General features: G+C 43.9%; 1 protein-coding gene across 2 annotated transcripts in view; it reads right to left on the bottom strand.

The window, feature by feature from the left end:
* HACL1 (2-hydroxyacyl-CoA lyase 1) overlaps nucleotides 1-25588 on the bottom strand; it is a 95062-nt gene that overhangs the window by 8285 nt on the left and 61189 nt on the right. For both annotated transcript variants that reach the window (XM_073630185.1, XM_073630186.1), the window contains exons 13-16: nucleotides 25277-25431; nucleotides 24265-24423; nucleotides 16872-16979; nucleotides 9526-9712 (exon numbers count right to left, since the gene is read on the bottom strand). In XM_073630185.1, the coding sequence (XP_073486286.1) occupies nucleotides 9526-9712; nucleotides 16872-16979; nucleotides 24265-24423; nucleotides 25277-25431 (609 nt within the window). The remainder of the gene's footprint in view (nucleotides 1-9525; nucleotides 9713-16871; nucleotides 16980-24264; nucleotides 24424-25276; nucleotides 25432-25588) is intronic.

The raw sequence follows: 25588 nt of genomic DNA on the forward strand, positions 1-25588 counted from the left end.
TGTAAGCCCTCCCCCGGAAGTGTACCTGGAAGCTGTTGGATGACCCGTGACGTCACGCACGTGCTCTGGGCGCTCCACGCTGGCCCCAGCGCTCTCCCCGACGGCCACAGGAAGAACCCCTGGCCGAATACCATCCACAGCTCCACACCGCTGCAGCACCATCCCGATCGGGACTCGAGGAATCCATCATGGAGTACATACTAATACTACACTCAGGTGGCGCTTCCCTTCTCTACCCCCTTTTCTTGCCTACTACAGAGCCAGCTCTGAGGACAGCAGCCGCCCTTTAGATCTGCCATTACACTAGATTTTTTTATATACTATGAGCTGTCAGTTACCGCTTTAACTCCTGGACTACCAGTACCATAGCTATGGACTATATGCCTAGCTAGCCCATACATCCTAAGTATTGTATGCATTGTTGTACTTGCGCTTACAGTTCATATTACCTCTATCTGCTCCCTGAAGTATTACTTGTTGGGGAGGTCATTTAGGCTGGATGTGTGACAACAGGGAGAAAGATTACTGTGTGACAAGATAGTTCCTGGCTTTACAGTCCTTTAAGATTACAGTAGAGCATAGGCCGGACAAGCTCCAAAACAATGCGGATGCCCTCTCCCGCATGCACTGTATGTTTGGGACAATTGCTCAGCTGGAGGAACTTGAGCAGAGGGGGAGTATATGTGACAGTATGTGAAGTGAGGTAATGGATAATCACTATATTTTAACCCGCATGCAAGATACTGAACCGGAGTCTGGCCCAGGTTTTTCCAGCCTCTGTGGCAGGCTTGGTTCCGGGCTGGATCTTGTGGTCCACTTGAGTCCACGCTCAGGTGGACTTTAAATGAGCAGGAGATAGAGAGATTTTATATTATATTATATATATATATATATATATATATATATATATATATATATAAAGCCCTTCAACCGGGATAGATGTGAACCACATGATCCCGCCACAAGACTTACATCATGAAATGGACCTGAAGTGTGCCCTGGTCTGCTGGTCGGTATACCAAAAAAGGGAGCAAAAACATTCAGGTAGGGTTGAAAGCACTTTATTGGTTTAGGTGTTATTTACTGTTGTCTGTCTTGAAAAGATGGATGTCAACCCCCGGGGCCAGATTGCTGGGTTTTGAATACTGCGAGGTGGAGAATAAAAATGATCTTGGAAGCAAGCCAGGTGACGTCTACACAGTACCTGGGAGGCAGGGCTATTACTGATAAACTCGCTTAGGCTGCAGAAACCGTAGTAGGCCAGGTAGATGGCCGCTTGAATAACTAAGCTGGGAAGAAAGCCAAATGGGGAATGAGAGAGGATGGACGACACGTCTCTGAAGATGGTACTCCTGATGGGCAAGTGTTTGGAGTTGGCTATGGGCTGCCGCTTCTGAATGCTGCGTGGAAATGGCTCGGATCGCATGGGTTGCAAAGGAGGATGGCATTGTGAGATCTTGTAAGGCCAGGAAGTGTTGGATGCTAGCTAAGTATAGTCTGATGGTGTTGTGTGATAGAGCCAACTGAGTGTGGCAATATGAAAAGAAAGCTAGTATGTGCTTAGTGTCTTAACACTGCTGCGGGGCAGGATGCCAGAAACTTGCAGAAGGCGTTCCAAGCTGTGTGGTAGGCCCTGAGTTTGCTGCGGGTTAAGGATTGATTGGTGAGCTGGATCGCGCTTAGAGGGTACTGCTTTAACCCAATGTCAGCTGAGACCAAGGTGGGATAAGAGATGGCGTTGGGTCGGCTCCGGGTTTCTGCTGGAAAGATGAAATTAAGTTAAAAGGGGACAGGGAGTCTATTGCGACGTTGCACTTGCCCGGAATGGATGTGCAGTGCACATTGAACTGATGCTGCAGGGATAATTGTACCAGCCTGTGTAGGAAGGACATAACAGGGAGTGACTTGGACCTGCCCTTATAAACGATATCACCCGTGGCCTGGTTGTTGGTGGCGAAGGCCACCGTTTGTCCGGTCCAGGTATGGCCCCAGATCTAAGCGGCTGCCACGATCAGGTATAGCTCAAAATGAGGAAGACTGGATGAACCCGGGGATTAGGAGTATCTCTGGAGGCCACGGTCCTGCAAACCAATGATGCCCAAAAATTGCAGCGCAGCCTGTGGAGGTTGCGGCATACGTTACTACCTTTGGTGATAAAGGCGATACTGACGGTATGAACATGGCTATGCCATTCCAACTAGTAAGGAACTCATCCCACATAGACAAATCCGCTACTGCTGTGTCTAGTATAAGGATTTGATCGGGGTCTTGTGTCAGAGAGTAAGACCAAGAGGCGCAAAATAAAAGATCCTCCCTGGGGAATAATTCTCATTGCGAAATTGAGCATATCTAAGAGGGATTGAAGCTATTTCTTAGTACACCCCTGTGCATGGGTAAAGTCATGAAGAACCGACCTGATACGGGTCGGTTTGTCGGGGGGCAGGCTGTCCTGTATGGAGCAAGTGTCAAGGTTGACCCCGAGGAAGGTGATCAAGTGTGCTGGGCCTTCCGCTTTGTGTTCTGTTATGGGCCCATTGAGATACCCAAACACCACTCTTAACCTATCTAGGACTACTGGGGGCACGCTGGGCTGTTCGATTAGCAGGAAGTTATCCAGACAATAAATGGACATTTGGCACTGGGCTTGGTGCGACAGAATCCAAGTGAGGGACTGTGCGAAGGTGTAAACAAACACACCCAAGTGGCAAATATGCGCTTACTCCCGAATAGTAATAAGCCGCTAACACAGCACTAGAAAATTGCACATATATCAAATGGAAAACAAAACGTGTAGCGCTAAAGGAAAACAAAAGAAGAATAAAACACCTACACACTGATAGGGTATGGAGACAGTATCCTACAAATCGCTGAACTGGGACACAGTTGAAGTTCTCACAATATGTATGAATCAAAATACAGTCAGAGTCCGTGAGTGAGAAATAAATGGAATAGTGCTTGTGAGTGATATGTGAACCACCTTCACCAACAAGGGATCCTATAGTCTCTGAATAGATGCTAAACACCAGATAAATTCGAGTTCCAGATTGGATGATGTATAAATGAATCAGCTCTAGAACCACAGTGTCTTCACACACGTGCAAATCACTCTAACGGTAAAGTTGGTAAAATTGGAGGCTTACCGGAGGGTTTGAACCCAAAACAGTGTATACTGTGTGGGTCAAACCAGCTTTTATTGCATAATGGCAATGGTGGGAAGACCTTGGCAGCGTGAAGGGATCACAAGGGGTTCATAAAGATGTATCTTCTCCAATCATGACATGAGATCTCCCCGTTTGTAGCATAAAATCTGTTTCTTGGCGTTCATTGACAGACATAGGATTCAGAGACAATTGGGTTACACTGGATTCAGAGACAATTGGGTTACACTGCTGCCGACAGTGATCCCTTCACGCTGCCAAGGTCTTCCCACCATTGCCATTATTGCCATTATGCAATAAAAGCTGGTTTGACCCACACAGTATACACTGTTTTGGGTTCAAACCCTCCGGTAAGCCTCCAATTTTACCAACTTTACCGTTAGAGTGATTTGCACGTGTGTGAAGACACTGTGGTTCTAGAGCTGATTCATTTATACATCATCCAATCTGGAACTCGAATTTATCTGGTGTTTAGCATCTATTCAGAGACTATAGGATCCCTTGTTGGTGAAGGTGGTTCACATATCACTCACAAGCACTATTCCATTTATTTCTCACTCACGGACTCTGACTGTATTTTGATTCATACATATTGTGAGAACTTCAACTGTGTCCCAGTTCAGCGATTTGTAGGATACTGTCTCCATACCCTATCAGTGTGTAGGTGTTTTATTCTTCTTTTGTTTTCCTTTAGCGCTACACGTTTTGTTTTCCACTGTGCGAAGGTGTCAAAGAGCCACGGGCTGTTTTTCTTATTTTGGAGTCGAAGGTCGGTTTAGTGGTGAAGTAATATGACTCTTTCCATTTAATGCCGTGCCAGCCACCAGAGGGACGGTTGGATGGGTAGAAGCTTAAATGCATCTGATAGGTCAGGTTTAGAGAGCTAGGCGCTTGTGCCTATTTTGAAAATGGCCTGGATCGCCATGTCGACTGAAGTGTATTTCAGGGAGAATTCCATAGAAGGAATTAAATAATTCAAACTCGGGATGTGGGAAGAATGAGGCGCAGGCAGGTTGTACACAAAACAACATTTTTATGTGAAGCTAAGAAATTGCCGAGGACATGAACTGAAGAGACGCCTGCTGGGAGCTGGGCCCGTCTATCGCTGCTGGTGAGAAGAGGAGCCTGAAGAGCTCGGCTTTCCTGGCTGTAGCGGGGAAGGGCACGCCCCTGTGCCTTAGTTCTGCTGTTAACTTGGGGATGGTCCATCCCCTGAGGGACTGCATGCTGCTGCTCTCTAAAACCGGAGAGGGCGACAGAGGGGCAAATGTGAGGTCTTCGCTGCCGGCCTGTGACATGGCTCTGGCTGACTTGTGCCCCAATTGCGAAGTCCTGGTTTTTGAGGTCGAAAGCTCAGTCGACCGGAACCGGGGAGAATAACGTCCAACCTGGTGCAGGATGGAACTACCTGAACTCGACTGACCTAGAGGAGAAATTACAGACTGACAACGGAGAGCGGTTTTATGCCATTAGAAGGTGAATGAGTGGCCGGGTCGTGCGACTGAGATGCATTTATAGCGACTGCAAGGGAAACCTTATCGGGAGGTGAATGATGGTTATACGAACAAATCTGAAACCATGAATGGAATTTGAAGGAAAGCGGCTTTGAGAACAGTTGGTCTGAAGCTATGTGGGCTGATGTGCCGTGTTGCGACTAGATTTGAACTGGACCGTAGGGTGAGCCGTACTGAGGGGTGTCTGTCAATGACGTGACAAATCATACAGTGATCTGAATTTAAAAGCAAACTGTTGCGATGCTGAGATGACCGACATCGAACAACAGTAGAGCGTATGACGGGATAAAAGAAACACAAATGCACGAATGATCTGACACGAAGCGAACATGACAGACAATATACAAAATAAGACCACTGAATGTTTGAATTGATGGTGACACAAATCGGGGTGTCGTGACTGGCTTGACAGTAACCATACTGTGGCATATGGGATGAAATGAGGGCGAAATGAAATGAGCGAAATGAAGCTAACACGAATCGGAGTGCTACTAAAGTGACTGACTGGACTCAGATTGGCGTGTGGGGTATATGAAATGAAATGACCGAAATGTTCGCCATGACAGAGGCAAGAATCGGTGTGTTGTAACTGTGATTTGCCATAGAATCATCTGCTTGATGAAAGAACCAATCTTGTAAATAAGAAGAAGCTCCTACGTGCAATCTTGAACAAAAAACAGTAAAGAGGTGATTTCAGCCCATCCACCAAAGATACTGCAGCCTCTCACCTCATAAAACTGTAAAGGTCACACAGCATTTGACCCACACCTGGGGTACCGATCGTAAGCGACCTGGCCGATGGTCACATAGCACATATGGATAAAGAAAGGGAACAATCTAGTGCTCTCTGTATAAATGGTTTATTTCAAATAGTAATAAAATAGCAGATTTACTCACAAACACAGAACTCTGGCCGAGTGCTAGCAAACAAGCATGTAAAACGTCTGGATTCCAACCAGAAAGATGGCCGCAGGTGACGCCAGGCGTAGCTCCTCCCCCCGTATGCGTTACGTCCCGTGGGCGGGACTTCTTCAGCGTGGGGTCGGAGACACGTCGGCGACTCGCTTCTATTTATATTGTCATGGAGACCAAACACACCAATAGACTCCCACACACAGCGGCGCAGCCGCAATGTGAAAAAATACACACCAGTATACTGGCATGAAGGGAGCCATTCGTGATAACATAAAATTACGTCAACACGAACAGAGAACACAAATAGAGAAACCTAGGTCACTCAGTCATAGTTAGAAAACATGGGTTAATACCAACCTCAATGTTAACCAACTTTAGACAGAGAGAGGACATCATGGTTTCAAAATTTAAAGGGAAATACACCCCAGGAGGCCTTAAAAGAAAGGACACTCAATAAATATAACATATTAATAAATTAATTTAAGAATCCGTCTAACGTCATCCACGGCCATCCTTAAAGTACAAATAGCACTAACATACATAAAAATTACATTTTAAAATAAAATATAGACTAAACTTTTCTTGTGAAAAAAAAAAAAATAGACAAAATTAAACTTCATCCTTATGATACATATAATCATATCTATTAGAAATAAAATGATTGAGGTCGAACTCAACATTCAAGCCAGCAGGCGTTAAAATACTGGTCTCATATATCCAAAAAGGCTCACGCCAATTAAGCTGGGAATGAAGTTGCCACCTCGCCAGTGTTTAGCGACTTTTTCTATTCCCCAAAATTTCAAATATTTTGGGTCACACTGTTGACATGATTTAAAGTGTCTGGATATGCTGTGTGTTTTTAAACCCTTTTTAATATCTATATGCTCCAACAATCTATGAAAACAACGAACAGAGATCCGAAAGCCTCTGGAAGTTCAGACACGCAACTTACGAACACCGAATGAGTTGGAAGAGTCGGCCTAGTGACGTAACGAATCGCACACCGGAACCGACAAAGACCACAGATGAGTGGGCTGCTTAAATACCCACCCGGACTCCTCCCATAAATTCAGGCCACCATACTGGCCATTATATATAATATATACATATGCGCACACACACACTGTATCTCACAAAAGTGAGTACACCCCTCGCATTTTTGTAAATATTTTATTATATCTTTTTATGTGACAACACTGATGAAATGACACTTTGCTACAATGTAAAGTAGTGAGTGTGCAGCTTGTATAACAGTGTAAATTTGCTGTCCCCTCAAAATAACTCAACACACAGCCATTAATGTCTAAACCGCTGGCAACAAAAGTGAGTACACCCCTAAGTCAAAATGTCCAAATTGGGCTCATAGTGTCAATATTTTGTGTAGCCACCATTATTTTGCAACACTGCCTTCACGCTCTTGGGCATGGAGTTCACCAGAGCTTCACAGGTTGCCACTGGAGTCCTCTTCTACTCCTCCATCACGACATCACGGAGCTGGTGGATGTTAGAGACCTTGCACCCCCCCCCCACCTTCCATTTCAGGATGCCCCACAGATGCTCAATAGGGTTTAGGTCTGGACACATGCTTGGCCAGTCCATCACCTTTACCCTCAGCTTCTTTAGCAAGGCAGTGGTCGTCTTGCAGGTGTTTGGGGTCGTTATGCTGGAACACTGTCCACCGGCCCGGTCTCTGAAGGGAGGGGATCATGATGTGCTTCAGTATGTCACAGTACATATTGGCATTCATGGTTCCCTCAATGAACTGTAGCTCCCCAGTTCCGGCAGCCCTCATGCAGCCCCAGACCATGACACTCCCACCACCATGCTTGACTGTAGGCAAGACACACTTGTCTTTGTACCCCTCGCCTGGTTGCCGCCACACACGCTTGACACCATCTGAATCAAATAAGTTCCAGTCCTTAGTCTGCTTGTCTTCAGCAAACTGTTTGCGGGCTTTCTTGTGCATCATCTTTAGAAGAGGCTTCCTTCTGGGACGACAGCCATGCAGACCAATTTGATGCAGTGTGCAACATGTAGTCTGAGCACTGACAGGCTGACCCCCCACCCCTTCAATCTCTGCAGCAATGCTGGCAGCACGAATATGTCTATTTCCCAAAGACAACCTCCGGAAACGACGCTGAGCACGTTCAGTCAACATCTTTGGTCGACCACGACGAGGCCTGTTCTGAGTGGAACCTGTCCTGTTAAACCGCTGTATGGTCTTGGCCACCGTGCTGCAGCTCAGTTTCGGGGTCTTGGCAATCTTCTTCTAGCCTAGGTCATCTTTATGTAGAGCAACAAATTTTTTTGTTCAGATCCTCAGAGAGTTCTTTGTCATGAGGTGCCATGTTAAACTTCCAGTGACCAGTATGAGAGAGTGAGAGCGATAACACCAAATTTAACACACCTGCTCCCCATTCACACCTGAAACCTTGTAACACTAATGAGTCACATAACACGGGGAGGATGGCTAATTGGGCCCAATTTGATCATTTTCACTTAGGGGTGTACTCACATTTGTAGCCAGCGGTTTAGACATTAATGGCTGTGTGTCGAGTTATTTTGAAGGGGACAGCAAATTTACACTTATACAAGCTGTACACTCACTACTTTACATTGTAGCAAAGTGTAATTTCTGCAGTGTTGTCACATGAAAAGATATAAAATATTTATAAAAATGCGAGGGGTGTACTCACTTTTGTGAGGTGTGTGTGTATGTATGTATATATATATATATATATATATATATATATATATATATATATATATATATATATATATATATATATATATAAAAATCAGGGGAAAATCGCGGGTGCGTGTTATACGCCGATCCCCCGCTGACTGTGAGCGGAGCAGCGAGAGCCGCCGACATTCATACATAGCCGAGTGTACTCGGCTAGGTTCGGCTAGCTCCGCTCACAGTCACGCCCAGTCCCGCCCTATGATGGACATAATACAGGACTGGGCGTGACTATGAGCGGAGCGGAACTAGCCGAACCTAGCCAAGTACACTCAGCTATGTATGAATGTCGGCGGCGCTCGGCTGCTTTCGGTTTCTCTCATAGTGATGTGGGCGGAGCCGAGCACCGCCGACATTTATATATAGCCGAGTGTACTCGGCTAGGTTCGGCTAGCTCCGCTCCGCTCATAGACACGCCCAGTCCTGTATTATGTCCATCATAGGGTGGGACTGGGCGTGACTGTGAGCGGAGCTAGCCGAACCTAGCCGAGTACACTCGGCTATGTATGAATGTCGGCGGCGCTCGGCTCCGCCCACATCACTACGAGAGGAGCCAAAATCGCCACATTTAAAAACTGAAAAGTCTGCAGTCACTGGGCAAGGCTGCAGATGACACTGAAAGGCTGCAAATGACACTGACGGGCATTTAAATGTAAGGTTTTTTTTTTCCTTAAAAAGTTTTTTTCCCTAAACTTCCCTCCTAAAACATACATACATACATACATACACACACATATACACATACATACATACATACACACACACACACGTAAATGGGGACACATATATAGTGGGGTTTTCTCAAAAGTAGAAAAAACTTAAAGATTTACTTAAAGCGTATATCAGAAACACTAAATTCTGGAAAAGCTGTGGTGGAGCAGGGATTTACATAGGAAAGCATTTCAACTCTGTAAATGTAAAATAGAAAAGGGCATCGGTTTATTTTTGCCCCTTATCACATAGTTCAACCTTGCAAGAGTGTGTTTGGATGCTCAGGATGGGAGAAGAGCTTTGTTTGGTAAGCACAGCATCACTGATAAATTAGAGAGTGCACAAGGCGTTTTGCTTATGAACACTACAGTATTAGATTCTGTAGTAAATGCATGGAAAATGCACCTAGAGTTACAATATCAGGAGTTCTTATAATCATCAGATGGATGATGTTCCCAGAAATAGAGGTATTTAGATGAGTTACCTGCTTCTTCCTGTCCGACTGAGGATCTATCATGACATTGATCAGAGATGGAAGATGTTTCTCAGAGAAGCTGGCTTTCAGCGCCTTCTGCAGTTCCTCAGGTGTCCGCACAAAGTATCCTTTCCCACCAAATGCTGTCATTACCTGCTCGTAATGGGCATTTGGAATTAAAGAAACAGGAGGTGTGCTAATGAAAAGAAAACAAGTTAGGAAAATGTGGCAGCACAAGATTGGTTTTCTCTAGTATTCAAATAAATGTCTATAAAAAGTTGTGAAAAGGGAAGCCAATCAAGAGTGGGCCTAGAGCGGTAAAACAGTAACTTCTTTCACAAATTAGGGTGAGAACATTGGACCTGAATAGGAATCTTTATGTTCTAAACTTTTAAGAGCATAAACCAAATTAAAATGGTATAGTACACTCTTAATACGTAATGTGTATAGATTGATTATAGACACCTAAGTCCACTCTATCAGGTACATCCAAATCAAACTTCGAATCCTGAGTCTACAACGTGTCAGTATCACAGCTACTGCTAACCTGAGATTTTCACACACTACCTCTAATAGGTCTCCCAAAAGAACAAGAAACATATAATAAGAAGCAATTACCTGGATAAATCAAATTTGTGTTAACCACTTCAGCCCCGGAAGATTTTACCCCCTTCCTGACCAGAGCACTTTTTACAATTTGGCACTGCATTGCTTTAACTGACAATTGCAAGGACATGCGACGCTGTACTCAAACAAAATTTGTGTCCTTTTTTCCCCACAAATAGAGCTTTCCTTTGGTGGTATTTGATCACCTCTGCGGTTTTATTTTTTTGCGCTATAAACAAAAAAAGAGCAACAATTTTGAAAAAAAAAAAACAAACAAAAATTTTTTACTATAATAAATATCCCTAAAAATGTTTTAAAAAACAAAATGTATTCATCAGTTTAAGCCAATATATATTCTTCTACATATTTTTGGTAAAAAAAAACAAAAAAAACAAAAAAAAAACGTAATGCGCGTTTATTGATTGGTTTGTGCAAAAGTTATAGCGTCTACAAAACTATGGGAAAGATTTATGCCATTTTTTTTTTTACTACTAATAATGGCGGTGATCTGCGTTTTTTAATCGGTACTGCGACAGACAGATCGGACACTTTTGGGACCATTGACATTTATACAGCGATTAGTGCTATAAATATGCACCGATTACTGTATAAATGTCACTGGCAGGGAAGGGGTTAACACTAGGGGGCGATCAAGGGGTTAACTGTGTGTTCTTTGGGTGTGTTATAACTGTATGGGGATAGGACTGACTAGGAGAGGAGACAGATCGTTGTTCCTACTTAGTCTCCTCTCCTCTGACAAGACAGGGATTTCGCAACCGCCGGCCATGTGCATCGGGTCCCCGCCGTGCAGCGGACATGCGCCCCCTGGCGGCTCTTAATAGAGAAACCCGTATATGTACAGGATTTCGCCCAGGAGAGCCATTGTGCCACAGTAAATCTGCGTGAGCCGGTCAGGAACCGGTTAAAGTAGATCTAAACTAACTGATGATCTTTAGTTTGCTGAAGCTCACAATATCAACAACAATTTATATTTCTTTGATTCCTAAAGGGTTTGTTCACCTTCACCGAAAACCGCCTATGCAGAGGGACATCTGTAGAAGTAAACAAGCTGTGCAGTATTGACTAAAGTTGAGTAATGCCCTTGCTATAGCTTTAGACCGTTTACATAACTCAAGAAGCCTGACTTGAAAACTCCCAGGATATTGCTAAGGGAGGCCTAGTCACCTGTGCATAATTTATTTAAATAAAGAGCAACTTTGACTCAAAATATGAACACAATATAGAAGTAGAGAGAACTCATAAAAAGTATGTATTTCACCTACAGGAGTTACTGTATATAGAGAGATTATGTTAGGTTTTCATTTTGCCTTAGGGCCAGTTCACACCATAGAAAAACGCAGCCTGGATGCATTCCAGATGCTTTTCTGCATGCAGGTTTTTGACATGTTTGATACTTTCCAGTGCGTGTTTAATGTGTTTTTGGTGAGTTTTTGGTGTGTTTTTGATGCAGTCTGGTGCATTTTTCCCCCTCTTTTTCCTCAACTTTAGGACATGTGTTCCAGTGCATTTTTGGTGCGTTCCAGTGCATTTTACAGTGTTTCAGTACAGTCCATTGCAGGAAAAACGCAGCATGTTCTACTTTTTTTTAACTGGAACAGCAAACACTGGTGTGTACTATGCCACTGAAAACCATATAACCTACTTTCCATGCGTTTTTGATGCAGAAAAAAAAACGCGCTGGACTGCATGTGGTGTGAACTGGCTCTTAAAGTAGTATTAAACCCAAAAGCAAAAATATATTATGTTGTAGCTTACCAATTTTTAGATGTGATGGCTGCATTAGCTTCCTTTTTTAGGCTTTTTTCTTTGATTTTCACGTGGTGATCCACCCAATAAGTATTTTTTTTTCAAAAGAACAAACTCTCTTGCAGATTTTATCAGTTTCAGGGATGAGACAAACCATTTAACACTGACAGGGGTGATTGCAATGATCAGATTTTATTTATGTATGTAAAATCTTTATCCCAAAATAAAAAATAAAATAAAAATAAAAATATGTTTGCTGTAACTGCTTATAAAGGGTTTGCTGAAGTTTGGCTTTAATTTGTTGTATTTACATATTGCTAGTACAGCCCTCAAATTTCACTCGCCTGCTCGCATTTTGCGAGTGGAATTTAGTGCAGGGCGAGGGAGCAGCAGGGTGGACCAGGCTGACCGTTTGTTTCCTGGCTGAAACGATCAGCCAGGAAACTGTCAGCCGGAGGACACAGAGCGGCAGGGCCGGACTGCCCTGGCGCCACTTTGAGCTGAGGCTGCAGCGCTCCCCTCCCTCTCCTCCTCCTCTTATGTATCACACACACAGCGGGCATCTCCCGCTGTGTGTCACGGAGCTGGGTCTGTGTTGGGTGGCGCAGTGTAACAAGGTCCCGCCCCCATAGACCGGCATTTGATGGGGCGCAGGAAAGCTGCATTTGATGGGGCACAGGAAAGCTGCATTTTAGGCTGCGTTCACGGGCACAGTGAGGCTGCATTCACGGGCACCGTAAACCTGCATATCAATGCCATCAGGGCATAGGGAGTCTGCATTGATGGGCACAGTGAATCTGCATTGATGGGCACAGTAAGTCTGCGTTGATGGGCACCATAAAGCTGCGTTGATGGGCACAGTCAGAGGGCATTGATGGGCACAGTAAAGCTGCATTGATGGGCATAGTGAGTCTACATTGATGGGCACCATAAAGCTGAATTGATGGGCACAGTGAGGTTGCATTGATGGGCACAGTGAGGCTGCAATGATGGGCACAGTGAGGCTGCAATGATGGGCACCATAAAGCTGCATTCATGGGCACAGTGAGGCTGCGAGCATGGGCACAGTGAGGCTGCGGGCATGGGCACAGTGAGAGTGCATTGATGGGCACCGTAAAGCTACATTGACAGGTACAGCGAGTCTACATTGAAGGGCACAGTGAGAGTGCATTGACGGGCACAGTGAGAGTGCATTGATGGGCACAGTGAGTCTGCACTGATGGGCACTGTGAGGCTGCGTTCATGGGCACCGTGAGGCTGCATTCATGGGCACCGTGAGGCTGCATTCATGGGCACAGCGAGGCTGCAATGATGGGCACAGCGAGGCTGCAATGATGGGCACAGCGAGGCTGCAATGATGGGCACAGCGAGGCTGCAATGATGGGCACAGCGAGGCTGCAATGATGGGCACAGCGAGGCTGCAATGATGGGCACAGCGAGGCTGCAATGATGGGCACCATAAAGCTGCAATGATGGGCACAGTGAGAGTGCATTGATGAGCACCGTAAAGCTACATTGATGGGCATAGTGAGTCTGCATTGACAGGCACAGTGAGTGCACTGACGGGCACAGTGAGAGTGCACTGACGGGCACAGTGAGGCTGCATTGATGGCCACAGTAAATCTGTGTGAGCCGGTCAGGAACCGGTTAAAGTAGATCTAAACTAACTGATGATCTTTAGTTTGCTGAAGCTCACAATATCAATAACAATTTATATTTCTTTGATTCCTAAAGGGTTTGTTCACCTTCACCGAAAACCGCCTATGCAGAGGGACATCTGTAGAAGTAAACAAGCTGTGCAGTATTGACTAAGGTTGAGTAATGCCCTTGCTATAGCTTTAGACCGTTTACATAACTCAAGAAGCCTGACTTGAAAACTCCCAGGATATTGCTAAGGGAGGCCTAGTCACCTGTGCATAATTTATTTAAATAAAGAGCAACTTTGACTCAAAATATGAACACAATATAGAAGTAGAGAGAACTCATAAAAAGTATGTATTTCACCTACAGGAGTTACTGTATATAGAGAGATTATGTTAGGTTTTCATTTTGCCTTAGGGCCAGTTCACACCATAGAAAAACGCAGCCTGGATGCATTCCAGATGCTTTTCTGCATGCAGGTTTTTGACATGTTTGATACTTTCCAGTGCATGTTTAATGTGTTTTTGGTGAGTTTTTGGTGTGTTTTTGATGCAGTCTGGTGCATTTTTCCCCCTCTTTTTCCTCAACTTTAGGACATGTGTTCCAGTGCATTTTTGGTGCGTTCCAGTGCATTTTACAGTGTTTCAGTACAGTCCATTGCAGGAAAAACGCAGCATGTTCTACTTTTTTTTTAACTGGAACAGCAAACACTGGTGTGAACTATGCCACTGAAAACCATATAACCTACTTTCCATGCGTTTTTGATGCAGAAAAAAAACGCGCTGGACTGCATGTGGTGTGAACTGGCTCTTAAAGTAGTATTAAACCCAAAAGCAAAAATATATTATGTTGTAGCTTACCAATTTTTAGATGTGATGGCTGCATTAGCTTCCTTTTTTAGGCTTTTTTCTTTGATTTTCACGTGGTGATCCACCCAATAAGTATTTTTTTTTCAAAAGAACAAACTCTCTTGCAGATTTTATCAGTTTCAGGGATGAGACAAACCATTTAACACTGACAGGGGTGATTGCAATGATCAGATTTTATTTATGTATGTAAAATCTTTATCCCAAAATAAAAAATAAAATAAAAATAAAAATATGTTTGCTGTAACTGCTTATAAAGGGTTTGCTGAAGTTTGGCTTTAATTTGTTGTATTTACATATGCTAGTACAGCCCTCAAATTCCACTCGCCTGCTCGCATTTTGCGAGTGGAATTTAGTGCAGGGCGAGGGAGCAGCAGGGTGGACCAGGCTGACCGTTTGTTTCCTGGCTGAAACGATCAGCCAGGAAACTGTCAGCCGGAGGACACAGAGCGGCAGGGCCGTACTGCCCTGGCGCCACTTTGAGCTGAGGCTGCAGCGCTCCCCTCCCTCTCCTCCTCCTCTTATGTATCACACACACAGCGGGCATCTCCCGCTGTGTGTCACGGAGCTGGGTCTGTGTTGGGTGGCGCAGTGTAACAAGGTCCCGCCCCCATAGACCGGCATTTGATGGGGCACAGGAAAGCTGCATGTTAGGCTGCGTTCAGGGGCACAGCGAGGCTGCATTCACGGGCACCGTAAACCTGCATATCAATGCCATCAGGGCACAGTGAGTCTGCATTGATGGGCACAGTGAGTCTGCATTGATGGGCACAGTAAGTCTGCATTGATGGGCACCATAAAGCTGCGTTGATGGGCACAGTCAGAGGGCATTGATGGGCACAGTAAAGCTGCATTGATGGGCATAGTGAGTCTACATTGATGGGCACCATAAAGCTGAATTGATGGGCACAGTGAGGTTGCATTGATGGGCACAGTGAGGCTGCATTGATGGGCACAGTGAGGCTGCAATGATGGGCACAGTGAGGCTGCAATGATGGGCACAGTGAGGCTGCAATGATGGGCACAGTGAGGCTGCAATGATGGGCACCATAAAGCTGCATTCATGGGCACAGTGAGGCTGCGAGCATGGGCACAGTGAGAGTGCATTGATGGGCACCGTAAAGCTACATTGACGGGCACAGCGAGTCTACATTGACGGGCACAGTGAGAGTGCATTGATGGGCAAAGTGAGTCTGCACTGATGGGCACAGTGAGAGTGCATTGATGGGCACAGTGAGAGTGCATTGATGGGCACAGTGAGAGTGCATTGATGGGCACCGTGAGGCTGCATTGATGGGCACCGTGAGGCTGCATTGATGGGCACCGTGAGGCTGCATTCATGGGCACCGTGAGGCTGCATTCATGGGCACCGTGAGGCTGCATTCATGGGCACCGTGAGGCTGCATTCATGGGCACCATAAAGCTGAATTGATGGGCACAGCGAGGCTGCAATGATGGGCACAGCGAGGCTGCAATGATGGGCACAGCGAGGCTGCAATGATGGGCACAGCGAGGCTGCAATGATGGGCACAGCGAGGCTGCAATGATGGGCACAGCGAGGCTGCATTGATGGGCACCATAAAGCTGCATTCATGGGCACAGTGAGGCTGCATTCATTGGCACAGTGAGAGTGCATTGATGGGCACCGTAAAGCTACATTGATGGGCATAGTGAGTCTGCATTGACAGGCACAGTGAGGCTGCATTGATGGGCACAGTGAGGCTGCATTGTTGGGCACAGTGAGGCTGCATTGATGGGCACAGTGAGAGTGCATTGATGGGCACCGTAAAGCTACATTGATGGGCATAGCGAGTCTGCATTGACGGGCACAGTGAGAGTGCATTGACGGTCACAGAGTGAGTGCATTCATGGGCACTGTAAAGCTGCATTTGATGGGCACAGTGAGGCTGCACTGATGGGTACTGATATGCTTTATGTTAATATTGTTAAAGTTGTTAATATTTATTTTTGGAACTTAATTCTGCTTAAACATTTAACAGTGTAATTTCATGAGATAATTTACAAGGGCGTGTTTAGGGGCAGACTTAGGGGTGGGGCAGGGGAGGGGTTGGGTGGGGCAACTGGTGGTGAGTAACTCTTAAGGCCTGGCTAGTGACTCAGGACTTGACATTTTGAGCCCTGTGCTAGTACATCTAACACTCACTTCTCCCCCAGACTGACAATGCTGCTGGTCAAAGGGGCAGCTGTGCTCCTTCATCCAGAGTGGGAGCACTCTAATACAGGAGGGTGTGTTACAGGCCAGATCACCAGGTGATAACAGAGGGGGAAAAAAGCCTAAAAAAAACGAAACAAAACTAATACAGCCACCAAATCTAAGGATTGGTCAGCTACAAAATGACATGTTTTGCTTTACTATACATCTTAAAAGGCCATTTTCAGGAACTGAACTGTTTTTTTTTATTTTGTTTGTTTTTTTTTTTTTTATACAAACCATAACAGCATTCTAATACTTACACTGAAGCTGGGTCTCCAGCCTTTAGCATGTCATTCCAAGTATCTTCATCAAACCCACTGTAAATCCCATTATTATTCACTACAATAATAATAATGGGTAGATTATGCCTGGGAATAAAAAAAAAAAAAAAAAAAAAAAAAAAAAAAAAAGTTAATTGCATTATTCAAAAACATTTTGTTACTATTCAGGCTCAAAAAGTTTTAGCTTACAGTGGATGGTGGAAAATTCACTCACATGCAACCTAGCCTCCAACACTGCAATACTGGCAGGAAAACTAGATGGAAGAACACAGAACTAGAGAAGTCAAGGGACTGTGTCTATCCTTCCCCCTGCAAAGTATGTTTAGTACTAACTGATAGGTATACTTTTAAGTTAAACCTATACCTGAAGCGAACACCAACCACTTATCATCTGGGTGTTGCACATAAAATGTGAAACTAAGTGGGTGGGAGGACATTTTAAAACAGTATCTCCTTTTAGGTGCTCATGCGTACCATTTAGTATTCACACGAGCACACAGTGAAAATAAAAGTGTAACCACCATCACAAACACTGACATACACTTGAAAAATGCGTTGGATGCGCATGCATGGGTAAGCGTTGATGCAAAGAAGCATTGGTGTTTACAAGACTACAGCTGTGTACATATTGCAGGACAAGCTGTTTGTGGCACATGCAGCTCTCTGGGTGTGAAAAAGTGCAGGGAATTTTAAGCTAGGTGCACAGATGCCTAAAAATATTCATATGCATGAACCCTAAATGATCGCACTGCTCTCCCTCCCCTTACAACCCCGCTCCCCCATTCACAAAACTCCCTGTATGATTTCTCAGAATGCAACACATTTTGTGACTGGAGTAGGGGATCTTGTCATTCATCCACTCCTCCACCGTTCACAGAATAATGCCCTGTACACACGGTCGGACATTGATCGGACATTCCGACAACAAAATCCATGGATTTTTTCCCGACGGATGTTGGCTTGAACTTGTCTTGCATACACACGGTCACACAAAGTTGTCGGAAAATCCGATCGTTCTGAACGCGGTGACATAAAACATGTACGTCGGAACTGTGGACGGGGCAGTAGCCAATAGCTTTCGTTTCTTAATTTATTCTGAGCTTGCATGCCACTTTGTGCGTCACGTCAGATTTTTGTACACACGATCAGAATTTCCGACGATGGATTTTGTTGTCAGAAAATTTTATAGCAAGCTCTCAAACTTTATGTGTCGGAAATTCCTATGGAAAATGTGTGATGGAGCCTACACACGGTCGAAATTTCCGAAAACAAGGTCCTATCACACATTTTCCATCGGAAAATCCTATTGTGTGTACAGGGCATAACAGTGTTTTATCCCACAAAACATTTTTTTTTACTAAACCTCAGCTTTGAAGCTCATTTACAGCTTTTTAGGAATATATAAATATTTGAACGTCCATAGCCTGGCCACAGTTCTACTTTAAGGTGCCTGATTGTAGTTGCATTGTAACTGAAATCCATCTGTTTTGTTATTGCCAGAGATGCACTTTAATAGTCATCTCCTGAATCATGGTAAAACGATCTGCAGAGATTGGTCTTTACTTCAACTCTGAAGCATTTAGAAACAATCTAACAACTGTAGTAACAGCCATTAACTTGTACCTATTTTATATAGGCAGCTTTAATGTAAAAGTGGTCCAGGAGGCTGTATAGCCATTTGATCACCTTTACAATGACTCCCTCCCTGTTCCACCCACTGAGTTTCTTGGAGGTCAGGGCCACTACAAAGGCCTTTAGGATGATGAGTGGGAGAGGGTCAGGGAACATCTATTCCCCGATCTCCTCTGCTGTCTATGATACCGGAAGTGCCCAGCCCTCCAGAGCTGCCATTCCCTGGCCACTGTAGTCTGGGAAGCAGCAATTCAAGAATGATCTGTGCTCCATTACCTGTAGTGCAGGGCAGGGGCGACATTAGGGGTCTAATAGACCTCTGATATCTTCATAGAGAACCTTTCACCTACCCAGTACTATGACTTTGGGCTTGGTAACCCCCTTGCAAAAGCATTAAAGTTAAAATGAAAAAAAAAATTCAAGTGATAATAAAATTGAAAAGAAATCCAGTCGCCCTGCACACAACCACAAATACACACACGCACATAAACAGCGACTGTGCCACATGTTATACAGTGAGGGGAAAAAGTATTGGATCTCCTGCAGATTTTGTACGTTGAAATGATCAATCTATAATTTTAATGGTAGGTTTATTTTAACAGTGACAGATAGAATAACAAAAATATCCAGAAAAAAGCATTTAAAAAAAGTTATAAATAGATTTGTATTTTAATGAGTGAAATAAGTATTTGATCCCCTATTAGCAAGATTTCTGGCTCCCAGGTGTCTTCTATACAGGTAATGAGCTGCAATTAGGAGCACTCTTAAAGGATTGTAGACCTGCACAAGGCTGGAATGGGCTACAAGACCATCGCCAAGCAGCTTGGTGAGAGGGTGACAATAGTTGGTGCGATAATTCGCAAATAGAGGAAACAAAAAAATAACTGTCAATCTCCCTTGGTCTGGGTCTCCATGCAAGAACTCACCTCGTTGAGTTTCAATCATGAGAATGGTAAGGAATCAGCCCAGAACTACACGGAGTATCTTGTCAATGATCTCAAGGCAGCTGGGACCATAGTCACCAAGAAAACAGTTGGTAACACACTGCACTGTAAAGGACTGAAATCCTGCAGCGCCGGCAAGGTCCCCCTGCTCAAGAAAGCACATGTACAGGCCTGTCCAGTGAAAAAGTGTTGTGGTTAGATGAGACCAAAATTGATTCAACTCAACTCGCCCTGTTTGGAGGAGGAGGAATGCTGCCCTATGACCCCAAGAAAACCATCCCCACCATCAAACATGGAGGTGGAAACATTATGCTTTGGGGGGTGTTTTTCTGCTAAGGGGACAGGACAACTTTACCGTATCAAAAGGGACGATGGACGGGGCCGTCAAATCTTGGGTGAGAACCTCCTTCCCTCAGCCAGGGCATTGAAGATGGGTATTTCGGCATGACAATGACCCAAAACACACGGCCAATGCAACAAAGAAGTGGCTAGCCAGTCTCCAGAGCTTAATCCCATAGAAAGGGTGCTGAAGGTTCGAGTCAACAAACGTCAGCCTCAAAACCTTATTGACTTGGAGAGGATCTGCTAAGAGAAATGGGACAAAATCCCTCCTGAGATGTATGAAACCTGGTGGCCAACTACAAGAAATATCTGACCTCTGATTGCCACCAAGTACGAAGTCATGTTTTGCTAAGGAGTCAAATGCTTATTTCACTCATTAAAATGCAAGTCAAGTTATACATTTTGTGAAATGCGTTTTTCTGGATTTTTTTGTTCTTCTGTCTCCCACTGTTAAAATTATAAACTCATCATTTCTTTGTCAGTGGGCAAATGTACAAAATCAGCTGACGATCAAATACTCCCCCCCCCCCCACTGTATATTCCCACAAATGCCAGAGTGAGAGCAAGATTTCTAGGTCCCTCACTTATAGTTAAATCTGCCTATGGATAATTTTGGATACTATAATTTGTCATCATTTGTCATGCAGTTTTGAATCTTGACATATCTGGCATCTATTTACTAATTTTTGTGTCCAAAAAAAATTGGGCATTAAAAATTGTGTTTGTGTGCAATCATTTTCATTTTAGTTGGGGGTTTCTTTCTGAAAATATAGATTTGATAGAGAGTTGCAGAACATTGTACTAAAGAACCAAAAGTGCAACTTTTTTTTTTTTTTTTTAAACAAACACATTTTTTTTTTTATAAAAAAAAGCATAAGTGTGACAGAGTGACATTTATGCAACAGGGTATATGCAGTTACACAGGAAAGCAATAACAATTTCCATAATAGCACGGGGAAATCATATCAACTGGTGAACAAATGTACAGCAAGAACAGCAGTCTGTAGATATGGAAATTAGATGTATCTGATATACTTTTCTTAACTTGTGCTGCCACCCAGGACAATACTTAGGCTCTGTTCACATCTTTGCATTCTGAATTGCGGGCGGAATCAGGCCATGATCAGGGTACCATTGAAAGTGATGGGGATCGCACGGGCGTCCCGCGATTTGCGGGCAGACCGAACGGCAGTGAACGGAGCCTCAGATATACCTAGAGCTGATCAGTGGGCACCACATTTAATAGAAAAAAAATATATATCTATCTATATACACACACACACAGTGGGGACGGAAAGGATTCAGACCCCCTTAAATTTTTCACTATTTGTTATATACCATTTGCTAAAATCATTTAAGTTCATTTTTTTCCTCATTAATGTACACACAGCACCCCATATTGACAGAAAAAACTTGTTGATATTTTTGCAGATTTATTAAAAAAGAAAAACTGAAATATCACATGGTCCTAAATATTCAGACCCTTTGCTCAGTATTTAGTAGAAGCACTCTTTTATTTCTAATACAGCCATGAGTCTTTTTGGGAAAGATGCAACAAGTTTTTCACACCTGGATTTAGGGATCCTCTGCCATTCCTCCTTGCAGATCCTCTCCAGTTCTGTCAGGTTGGATGGTAAACGTTGGTGAACAGCCATTTTTAGGTTTCCTCAGAGATGCTCAATTGGGTTTAAGTCAGGGCTCTGGCTGGGCCATTCAAGAACAGCCACAGAGTTGTTGTGAAGCCACTCCTTGGTTATTTTAGCTCTGTGCTTAGGGTCATTGTCTTGTTGGAAGGTAAACCTTCAGCCCAGTCTGAGGTCCTGAGCACTCTGGAGAAGCCCCGACTGGTGGAGGGCTGCAGTGATGGTTGACTTTCTACAACTTTCTCCCATCTCCCGACTGCATCTCTGGAGCTCAACCACAGTGATCTTTGGGTTCTTCTTTACCTCTCTCATCATGGCTCTTCTCCCCAGATAGCTCCGTTTGGCCGGACGGCCAGCTCTAGAAAGGGTTCTGGTCGTCCCAAACATCTTCCATTTAAGGATTATGGAGGCGAACCTTAGGTGCTGCAGAATTTTTTTTGTAACCTTGGCCAGATCTGTGCCTTGCCACAATTCTGTCTCTGAGCTCTTCAGGCAGTTCCTTTGACCTCATGATTCTCATTTGCTCTGACATGCACTGTGAGCTGTAAGGTCTTATATAGACAGGTGTGTGGCTTTCCTAATCAAGTCCAATCAGTATAATCAAACACAGCTGGACTCAAATGAAGGTGTAGAACCATCTCAAGGATGATCAGAAGAAATGGACAGCACTTGAGTTAAATATATGAGTGTCACAGCAAAGGGTCTGAATACTTAGGACCATGTGATATTTCAGTTTTTCTTTTATAATAAATCTGCAAAAATGTCAACAACTCTGTGTTTTTCTGTCAATATGGGGTGCTGTGTGTACATTAACCACTTCGAAAGACAGCTACAGCGCGGCGCTGAATTGCTGGGAGGGCATCCCTGGATGGCCTCCTATTTACATTCCCCCTGCGTGCCGCTGCGGCGGGGGAAATCTGTGTTGGCCGTGTCCCTTGGACACAGCCAATCACAGATCGTGCTAAATGGCCAATCACAGCGGCAATTTAGCACTCGATCGGAGTGTCCAATGAGAAATGATCTCATAACATATGAGATCATCTCTCATCACCAGCTCTCCCTCCTCACACAGAGGCAGCGTGTGAGGAGGGAGAGCTTCCGTGCTGCAGCGGGAGTGAAAAAAAAAAAAAAAAAAATCAGGTACACCAACACAACACAGTGCCATCTGTCCCCAGTGCCACCTATCAGTTCCATCTATCCCCATCTTTCCCAAGTGCTATCTGTCGTCAGTGCCATCTGTCCCCAGTGCCACCCGTCAGTGCCATCTGTCCCCAGTGCCACCCGTCAGTGCCATCTGTCCCCAGTGCCACCCGTCAGTGCCATCTGTCCCCAGTGCCACCCGTCAGTGCCATCTGTCCCCAGTGTCACCCGTCAGTGTCACCCGTCAGTGCCACCTGTCCCCAGTGTCACCCGTCAGTGCCACCTGTCCCCAGTGCCACCCGTCAGTGCCACCTGCCCCCAGTGCCACCTGTCAGTTTATGTGCCATCTGTCATCAGTGCCACGTATTAGTGCCATCTGTCATCAGTGCCACGTATTAGTGCCATGTATTAGTGCCATCTGTCATCAGTGCTACATCAGTGTTACGTGTCATTGTCCTGGTGCTCCAGGGCCTTCAAAAGAGTAATAGGTAGTCAACAAGTTAGATGAGTAATTTATACTCCCTTGGGCCTCTCTATGTGGCCAGGCTGTGAAAAAGTCCTACACATGTGGTATCATAATACTCAGGAAGAGTAGCAGAATGTATTTTGGTGTGTCATTTGTGGTATACACATGCCCTGTGAGAGAAATACCCTATTACAATGACAATTTTGTGGGAAAAAAACAAAAAAAAAAAATTTTTCAAAGAATTGTGGGAAAAAAATGACATCAAAAACCTCACCATGCATCTTACTAAATACCTTGGAATGTCTACTTTAAAAAAAAGGGGTCATTTGGGGGGTATTTGTACTTTCCTGGCTTGTTAGGGTCGCAAGAAATGAGACAGGCCACCAGTACATCAGGTGTGATCTATTTTTTATGATTTGCACCACAGCTTGTAGAGTTTCTAACTTTCACAAAGACCAAATAATATCCACTAATTTGGGTTATTTTTACCAAAGATATGTAGCAGTATAAATTGTGGCCAAAATTTATGAAGAAAAATTAATAATTTGCAAAATGTTGTCACAGAAACTAATAATGTGTTTTTTTTCCAAAATTTTCTGTCTTTTTTCATTTATAGCGCAAAAAATAAAAACCCAGAGGTGATCTAATACCACCAAAAGAAAGCTTTATTTGTGTAAAAAAAAAAAGGACCAAAAATTCATTTGGTACAGTATTACATGATTGTCATTCAAAGTGTGAGAGCACCGAAAGCTGAAAATTGATCTGGGCGGGGGGGGGGTTAAGTGCCCAGTTGTCAAGTGGTTAATGAGGAAAAAAAATGAACTTAAATGATTTTACCAAATGGCTGCAATATAACAAAGAGTGAAAAATTTAAGGGGGTCTGAATACTTTCCATCCCCACTGTGTATATATGTTATATTATATTATATTATATTATATTATATTATATTATATTATATAATCCAGTGCAACATTTTTTCAACTACTCTCAACATTTGTTCATGTCATGGTCGTTTATGAAGCTGCTGGCCGCATTGGCTACCATAGAAATTTTGGACTAGAAAAATGACTTAATAGTGTATCATTTAGATATGATGATGTACACAACATAAAAGTACAATTTTTTTTATTCCTATGATAAGGGTGCAATTATTTTTGAATGCAACAATACATGATCAAGATATTCCTTTCTAGAAGAGCCCTACCGGCAGATTGTTTCAACTTCCATGCCGGAGAAACCAAAGGCACTGTCCCCCTCCACACAGACCACTCTCTTCTCTGGACATTCATCTTTTACCACCATGGCAGCTGCTATGGCAAATCCCAAGCCAACTCCCATTGTGCCAAATGTGCCGGCATCTAATCTGTAGAAAACAACAAAATGTACCGTCATAGCGAATTACAGCTTTGCCACTTGAAAGATAAATAAAACATTTAAAAATACTATAACCTGGACATACCTTGGAAAGTACATATTCTAGAATGTTATTGCTCATTGCTTTGGGGTGAATAGATTGGAGCAGTAAATGATGAGCTTTTGGGGGCCCATTCACTATGCGTTGCATTAAAGAGGTATTAAAGCTCCCTTTTTTAAATAACAAACATGTTATACTTACCTGCTGTGCAGTGACTTTGCAAGCCACTTGCCTTGGGGGCGCCACTGCATGCTCGCTCCCGAGCCGCTGCTCCATGGGTTCATAAGACACAGAACCGCAGCCTGGCCCACCCCCTCCTCATTGGCTCACTGGCTGTGATTTGACATGCTCATACACAATGGGGGAGATTTACTAAAACTGGAGCACTCAGAATCTGGTGCAGCTGTGCATGGTAGCCAATCAGCTTCTAACTTCAGCTTGTTCAATTAAGCTTTAACAAAAAAACCTGGAAGCCAATTGGTTTCTATGCAGAGTTGCACTTCCCAGTTTTAGTAAATCAACCGCGATGGGTTGATGAAAAATTACCTGACCAAATTTTATATTTATATATATATATATATATATATATATATATATATATATATATATAAAATCACAGAGGGGAAACCCACATAAATGCTTGGAGAACACACAATGTACAGCTATGTAACTAGGACCCAGAACTGCAGGACAAAAGTGCTATGTAGCCACCTGCTGCTTTTGCTATATTACATGCTGCTGTAAACATTTTCACAGCCTGATTATTGGCCATTCCACAACTGTGGTAGTCCAAAACACTTACCTGTGACGTGGATGAAAGTTTTGGAGCACAGTACGGCCAATGTCCATTGTATTCGCTCCTTCACTCACAATAATGCAATCATTGGGCAAAACTTGCTTCACATGGTGAAAAACAGTGTAGTAGTTCATTGGAAGGGTTGTCTGTGATGTCAAAACCTGCAGAAACCAAATAAAAGAACATACTGAAACTAAAGCAAAGATGGTAAAACTGGCAAAATGCTAAATGCGGTAAGAAAAGCAGGAAGCATTGGTTTCTCAATACGAAGTATTTAAAGTGGAGTTCCACCCAAAAGTGGAAGTTCCATTTTAAGGC

The sequence above is a fragment of the Aquarana catesbeiana genome, linkage group LG05 (genome assembly GCF_042186555.1).
Source record: "Aquarana catesbeiana isolate 2022-GZ linkage group LG05, ASM4218655v1, whole genome shotgun sequence".
Classification (NCBI taxonomy): Eukaryota; Metazoa; Chordata; class Amphibia; order Anura; family Ranidae; genus Aquarana; species Aquarana catesbeiana.